The 8,004-nt window shown below is 60.8% G+C and overlaps 1 protein-coding gene across 1 annotated transcript in view; it reads left to right on the top strand.

Annotated features, from left to right (window-relative positions):
• The first annotated feature begins 995 nt into the window (after nt 1–995).
• The window catches only part of LOC125553477 (E3 ubiquitin-protein ligase SINA-like 7), a 33,040-nt gene continuing 26,031 nt past the window's right edge, over nt 996–8,004 (top strand). The window contains exon 1 of the mRNA XM_087532391.1: nt 996–1,216. Within this exon, the coding sequence (XP_087388517.1) occupies nt 996–1,216 (221 nt within the window). The remainder of the gene's footprint in view (nt 1,217–8,004) is intronic.

Genomic DNA, 8,004 nt, shown 5'->3' with positions numbered 1-8,004 from the left:
GTTTTGGGAACGGGGGTCCCCAGACTTGCCTGCCTGCGGCCTGCGGCGTGGCTCAGGCAGGGGCCCAGCGCAACCCATCTTCATCGGCTCAAGCTCAAGACCCTTGCGAGGGGCCAAGCCTCGCGGGGCGGATGACAGGAAGCTTCCTCAGAGGCGGCCTCATCAGGCAGGCTCACGAGGAGGCGGAGAGATCAATGCAAGGGTACCTCGCGAGGAATCCGTGACGCAAGCCATGACGATCGAGACCAGGCGGGCGCCGGCCTGCGCAGTGTGCTTGTTTCCCCTTTGGTGCAAAGGGGGCAAGCACAGGCCAAGGCATCAGGCAAAGATTACCATTCTGGTGCAATGAGACCAAGACCAGCCGGACGGCAGGACAGAGGTCACCGTGGAGCCCAAGACGGCGTCATCGCCAGTGCTTTTGGCAGCCGAAGACCACCTTTGGTCAGGATAACTTGTACTAGATGTTCCCCTTCGAAATGGCCAATTGTTGGCGCCCTTCCCGCTCATTATTTGGGGGGAGGCCCAGGGCCTCTATAAATAGAGCTAGCCACCACAAAAGGAGGGGACGGCTGGAAATCTGGTAGAACCATAGCAGAGAGAGAGAGAGAGAGAGGAAAAGGCGAATGAACTCACCCTAGCAGTTCATCGCACCAGCTCAAGAACACCTCTCGCGAGGCTGTTCTTCCCTTGTACTATCCATCATCAGCCCCAGAGGCAATCCACCACACCACACACTGGAGTAGGGTATTACACCACAACGGTGGCCCGAACCAGTATAAACATCGTGTCTCTTGTGTTGTTCATCATTTTCATCTTAGTTCGCATGAGAGGATTGGACGTAGATCGGTAGGGGGGAGATCTCCGTGCGCACCCCAGTTTTCGAACCTCAAGGGTCTACCAGAACCCAAAACCCGACATTTGGCGCGCCAGGTAGGGGTACGCCGGAGTCCTCCCTCCTGACGACCCGCTCTCCCCCGACATCACATCCCGCCCTCATGACGGACAACGCGCCGCCCGCTCCAACAACGGATGCCGACACTGGGGCCAGGGGGCTCCGGGCCCTGGCCCCCGCCTTGTGGCAAGTGCGGTGGCTGTGCAAGTTCAGGCCTGAGATGCCGCCGCGCTATGACGGCGCGGTGGACCCGATAATTTTCCTGCTGGCGTACGAGGAGGCCGTCCTCGGAGCTGGGGGCGACGACCGGGTGATGGCCAACTGGTTACCAATGGCCCGCACCGGCATCCCGCGCGCGTGGCGCCTCCACCTACCGACGGCCTCTGTCACCTCCTGGGAGGAGCTGCGCGACCTCTTCCTCGCCCGTTTCGCCGCACCAGCGCCGCCCGTCGTCGTAGCTCTCCTGGGTGGCTCCCAGGCACCACCCTCGAGTCATCACGTCAAGCCATTCGCCCGCCGGATCAGCACCGCCTCCAGGCGCCAAGAAGCCCCCCCGGGCTGGGTGGCGCCCGAGGCTGATCTAACCTTCGACTCGGAGGACCACCCCTTCAACCCTATTGGTTCGGGCGCGCTCCCGATGCTGTGCACCCCCACCATCTGCCAGGTAGCCGTCACCAGGACCCTCATCGACGGTGGTGCCGGCCTCAACATGCTCTCGGTAGAGGCCTTCAGCCTACTCCCCGTGCCGCCAGAGCGGCTCCAACCCAGCAGGTCTTTCTCGGGCGTCGGAGCCGGTTCCACCGCCTCCTTGGGACAGATCCGCCTCCCAGTGACCTTCGGCACCTGCGACAACTTCCGCACGTAGCTGATTGACTTCGACATCGCCCCTATCGGCCTCCCCTACAACGCCATCCTGGGCTATCCAGCCTTGGCTCTGTTCATGGCAGCAACTCACCCGGCGTACAACCTCATGAAGATGCCCGGGAGCAGCGGCGCCCTCACCGTGTCAGGAGACACAAGGGATGCGCTGCAGGTGCTCCGGCTTGTTTTCTGGGAGGCCGCGGTGGCGCAGCCCACTAGCACCGACGCCCTTGAGCCCAAGGGGGCTGTGCCGGCTAAAAAGAAGCAGCTGTTCACCCAAGACAAGGAGGAAACCAAGCAGGTACCAGTCGATGAGGACGTGTCCACTGGCGCCACCTTCACCATAGGGGCCAACCTCGAGCCCGAGCAGGAGAAGGCCCTAATCAGGTTCCTGCGTGCGAACAAGAAGGTGTTCACGTGGGAACCAGATTAGTTAGCGGTGGTCCCAAGGGAAGTGATTGAGCATCACCTCAACGTGTGCCCCAATGTACGCCCCATGAAGCAGAAGGCAAGGCGGCAGTCTACTGAGAAACAGGCTTTCATCGTTCAAGAGACCCGGAAGCTAGAGGTGGTAGGGGTTATCCGCGAGGTCCGCTACCCCGATTGGCTGGCTAATCCCTTGTCGTGCCAAAGAAGGGGGGGGGGGGGAAAGAGCGCATGTGCGTCGACTTCACCAACCTCAACAAGGCCTGCCCGCAGGATCCATTTCCGCTCCCCCGCATCGACCAGATAGTCGACTCCACCGCAGAGTGTGACCTATTGTGCTTCCTGGATGCCTTCTCGGGCTATCACCAGATCAAGATGGCGGTAGAAGACGTGGAGAAGATAGCTTTCCTGACCCCGTGTGGAGTGTACTGCTATACGTGCATGCCGTTTGGGTTGCACAACGTAGGCGCGACCTTTCAGCAGCTGATGCACATCGCCTTAGGCCGGTAGCTCGGGAGGAACGCTGAAGCTTACGTCGATGACATTGTGGTGAAGTCTCGTGAGGCAAGAACCCTGATACAGGACCTGGAAGAAACCTTTGCCAGCCTCAACGAAGTGGACCTACGGCTCAACCCGGAGAAGTGCGTATTTGGAGTCCCCTCGGGCAAGCTCCTGGGTTTCCTCGTATCCCACAGGGGCATCGAGGCCAACCTGGAGAAGGTCAAGGCAGTCGAAGATATGAGCCCGCCGAGGACCCTCAGAGAAATGCAGAAGCTCACCGGGCATGTGACTGCGTTGGGGCGCTTCATCTCCAAGCTGGGGGAACAAGCCCTGCCCTTCTTCAAGCTGATGAATAAAAAGGGCCCCTTCGAATGGACTGAAGAGGCCGACAAGGCATTCCAAGACCTCAAGAGGTACCTTACCAGTCCGCCAGTGATGGTAGCTCCGCGTCCTCGGGAGCCCCTGGTGCTCTACCTTGCGGCCACCCCCTACTCCGCCAGTGCAGCCCTGGTGGCGGTCAGGGAGGAGCGCTATGCCAAGCCCGCATCGACCGTCCGAACTAAAGCAAAGCAGAGCCAGGAGGGCCTCGCGAAGGCCGCAACCACAACCGAAAAGGGACAGCCGCAACAGGAGAACGCACCCGGAGCATGAGAGGCCTCTTCAGGTGACCAAGCCCCGGGGGCTTTGTCGTCTCCAGAGACGCCTCGACCTCTAGAGAACGCAAGCAGCGCCAACACCCTCAACCTCGTCGAGCATCCCATGTACTTCGTCAGCATGGTGCTACGGGACGCAAGGGCACGGTATCCCATGCCTCAAAAACTCCTCCTTGCGCTACTAGTGGCCTCGCGCAAGCTGTGCCACTACTTCCAAGGACATCCCATCAAGGTCGTCTCAGCATACCCCTTGGAAAGAGTGCTCAGGAGCCCCAACTCAGATGGAAGGGTCGCCGAATGGAACATTGAGCTACATGCATTTCAGCTAGAATTCAGCACGACCAGAGTTATCAAGGGAGTCGCACTTGCAGATTTCATGGCAGAATGGGCAGAAGCACCGAGTCTCGAGGTAGGCGAAGACCGATCACTTTCCCCGGGAAGTGAAGCACCAGATGGCTGGGTCATGTACTTCGATGGGGCGTTCTCCCGACACGGTGCAGGAGCTGGCGCAGTGCTTGTGTCCCCTACCCAGGACAAGCTCTATTATGCCATGCAACTCTACTTCCAGCACGGAGAGAAGGTCTCCAACAACATAGCAGAATACGAAGGCCTGATAGCAGGCTTGAAAGCCGCGATCGCCTTAGGGGTAAATCGCCTCACCATCAAGGGCGATTCACAGCTCCTCGTCAACTTCTCCAACAAGATATACGAGCCGAAGGACGAGCACATGGAAGCTTACCTCGCTGAAGTCCGCAGGATGGAGAAACAGTTCTGGGGGCTGGAGCTGCAGCATGTGCCTTGCGGCACCAATCAGGAGGCTGACGACATTGCCAAGAGGGCGTCAAGGCGGCTGCTGCAAGAACCTGGCGTCTTCGAGGAGCGGCTCTTCAAGCCCTTGGCGGCGCCGTCGCTATCAGGCGCGGCGCAACCAAGGGAGGAGCCTCCTCAGCCGCCTGCCTTGGGAGCTCCGGTTTGCGGCCCGGCATCAGGGGCATGCCTGCTCCTGGCGTTGGAGCCTTAGGAGGGATGTTGGATCCCAGAGCTCAAGGACTACCTGATGCAAGGGATCCTGCCGGAGAACGAGGAGGAGGTGGAGCGTGTGGCACGGCAGGCCATGGCTTATTGCATCCAGGATGGCGAGCTCTACAGGAAGCGGCCAAATGACGTGTCCCTATGTTGCATTTCCAGGGAGCAAGGAAAGGAACTGCTGGCGGACATACACAGCGGAGACTGCGGGCACCACTCGTCATCAAGAACCCTCGTCGGCAAGGCGTTCCGCAGTGGGTTCTACTGGCCCACAACACTCAGTGACGCCGTTGAGCTCGTGAAGGCTTGCGAGGCCTGCCAGTTTCACGCTAAACAGATCTATTAGCCTGCGAGGGGTCTGCAGACCATACCCCTCTCCTGGCCGTTCGTAGTTTGGGGGTTGGACATTCTGGGCCCATTCCCTTGGGCGCTAGGGTGCTATCGCTACCTCTACGTCGCTGTGGACAAGTTCACCAAGTGGGCCGAGGTGGAAGCTGTCCGCACAATCCCGGCAGGCTCGGCAGTCAAGTTCATCAAGGGCCTCGTGAGCCGGTTTGGGGTGCCTAACCGCATCATCACTGACAACGGTTCGCAATTCACCAGTAATATCTTCAAAACGTACTATGCTAACCTTGGAACGCAGATATGCTACGCTTCGGTACCACACCCCCGGAGCAATGGCCAGGCTGAACGAGCCAACGCGGAGGTCCTGAGGGGCCTCAAGGCCAGGACCTTCAAGAAGAAGCTGGAGGCCTGTGGCAGGGGCTGGCACGACGAGCTCCAGTCCGTGCTATGGTCAATCCGCACGACAGCGACCAAGCCGACTGGCGAGACCCCGTTCTTCCTCGTCTACGGAGCAGAGGCTGTTCTCCCTCACGAGGTCAGACGTCGCTCCGCACGGGTCCTGGCATTCGACGAGGCTCAGCAGGACGCCATGCGGGGGACGGATCTCGTGCTGGCGGAGGAACGCCGTCAGGAAGCCGCACTGCGAGCGGCAAGGTATCAACAGGCGCTACGACGATACCACAGCCGCAACATCCGCCCCAGGACCCTTGAGGTAGGGGATCTCGTGCTCAGAAGGGTTCTCTCCAGGGAGGGGCTGCACAAGCTCTCTTCCATGTGGGAGGGCCCGTTCAAGGTTGTTCATGTTTCCAGGCCTGGCTCCGCGCGCTTGGAGACTCTGGAGGGAGTACCCATCCAGAACCCATGGAACATTCAACATCTCCGGAGGTTCTACCCCTGAGTGAAGCCGCTGCGTTTTGGAAAAGGCCCGGTGCTTGTGAAGAAGGCGAATGCCTGTGAAGCCGCTGCGTTTTGGAAAAGGCCCGGTGCCTGTGAAGAAGGAGAATGCCTGTGAAGCCGCTGCGTTTTGGAAAAGGCCTGGTGCCTGTGAAGAAGGCCAATGCCTGTGAAGCTCGCCGCCCGTGACACTCTCACGTAATAATGAGTGGGGCTGTACACGCCCCGGAGTCTCCGGAGTACCGCCCTCGGGCCTCGGGGGCTCCCGCCCACGCCCAGTGGCAGCACTTAGCTTCACGCTGGTGAGAAGACGTCGAAGACTAGAATAGGCGCCGGACGCGGCTTTCCCATTTGCTTTCTGCAGTTGGCTTGTTTATTCCCGTTTGAAGTTTTTATTGGAGTTGCTGACGTTCCTGGCTTGTGGCTCTTTGTCTTTCTCGCTCGCTCACATCGTTTCTCTCGCGAAGTCTCGCGAGGGAGGATCGCGGGCGCCCTCGCGAGTGTTTTCTGCCCCGATCGTTTGGAGCTTTCCTATCCGAGTCCTCTGCAGGAGCACCCCTCCCAGTCCGTGCCCCACGGGCATCGGGACATGAGCGCAGGACCTGGGCCGATCACCCCCACAACTAAGACCATAAGTTACCCCTCCTATTGATCCTTGCAGGGCACGAAGCGCACGAGGAGGCCACGACCTCGGGAGGCGAGGACCGCACCAAGTCCCACCGAGCTAAAATAGTTCCCGCACATGGAAGCGCGGCGCGAAAACACGGTGCAGAAATAGCGGAAATAGCACGATGGTTAAACAGCAACAGTTCTAATACGCCCCCACGGGGCCCTACATTACTTACTATTTTTGCGCAGGATAAGAAAGAAAACAAAACGGGCGTGATTCATCCTGCGCCAACCCACAGCAAAGGCTCGAGCTGCTCCTGGGGCTTAGGCGGATCCCTCCTCTCGCTTCACCGGGGCGCGACGGCGGGCTGACCCGCTACCTTCACCCAAGCGGGCGCGACGGCGAGGAGGCTGGTCATGGCCACCGCTGGAGGAGCTGCTGCCTAAGAGGGGGTTACCGAAGCTCGACGAACCCCGAGCACCGCCGCCTGTACGCCAGTCGCCATCTTCATCCTGGTCAGAGCCAGGGCTGGGCAGGCGGCCGCGGTCGTCGTCTTCAGGGCAACACCCGGCACGGCGACCGTCTTCCCCGAACACCCTCACGTAGAGGGTGGCGTCGCCATCAAACTTGAAGTACAGGGTGCACCACCGGCTCAGGCCACGCGCGCGGGCAAACGTTTGCCAGCCGCGTGTCAGAGCCCCGTTCCCAGAAACGGAGACCTCCAGTGACGCCCAGGAGGCCCTGCTGCAGCATCCGTCTGCGTGGAGCCAGAAGCCGCACCAGGCGCTGGCCGGCAGTTCATCTACGAAGAAACGGGGGAGCTGGAGCCTGGTGCTGGATGGGTCTGCCGACCACACGACGAAGTTCGGCAGCACCTTCGCAGAGCGAAAGCGTGGCCTAGGGGGGCGCACACCCACGGCATGCCCCCCGTCGGCAACCTGGCGCTCACCACCGTGCCGGGAACCGCCTCCATGGCCGCGGGAGGCCACCATGGGGACCGTGGTATACTTGCGAGGGCGGCCTCGGTCGCGCTTGGCCAGGAGGGAGCCAGGCCCAGCCTGGGGGGCCTTTCCTTTCTCCGCGGCTGAGAATCTCTTTGGAGCCATGGGAGCAACGAGTAATCGAGAAGAAGGAAAGGAGCAGCAAGGAGGGACGGGCCGAAGGGGGTCGCCCAGCCCCGTACTTATAGCCGGAGGAGGCCAACCGCCGTGCACCATGATCGCAGGTAATCATGACCGGTTTCTCTGCATGCAGGGACTTGTCAAGTCATGCAGTTGCCGAGGCGTCGTGGGGAAGCGCAGTCACCCACGTCCAATCAATCGCCACTTGGCGCCCAAGGCCGCAGGCTGATAGGGCCGCGGCGCTTCGTGCTTGCCCTTTCGTTTTCCTACTAGGCCAAGCCCGGGCGCGCCTTAGGCCCGGGGGCTACTGTCGGCGTTCTGGGAACGGGGGTCCCCAGACTTACCTGCCTGCGGCCTGCAGCGTGGCTCAAGCGGGGGCCCAGCATGGCCCATCTTCATCAGCTCAAGCTCAAGACCCTCGCGAGGGGCCAAGCCTCGCGGGGCGGACGACAGGAAGCTTCCTCAGAGTCGGCCTCATCACGCGGGCTCGCGAGGAGGCGGAGAGATCAATGCAAGGGTACCTCGCGAGGAACCCGTGACGCAAGCCATGACGATCGAGACCAGGCGGGCGTCGGCCTGCGCAGTGTCCTTGTTTCCCCTTTGGTTCAAAGGGGGCAAGCACAGGCCAAGGCATCAGGCAAAGGTTACCATTCCGGTGCAACGAGACCAAGACCA

Source organism: Triticum urartu, chromosome 7A (assembly GCF_056163025.1).
Source record: "Triticum urartu cultivar PI428250 chromosome 7A, HENAU_Tu73, whole genome shotgun sequence".
Classification (NCBI taxonomy): Eukaryota; Viridiplantae; Streptophyta; class Magnoliopsida; order Poales; family Poaceae; genus Triticum; species Triticum urartu.
This window is presented reverse-complemented; position numbering and strand designations above follow the sequence as displayed.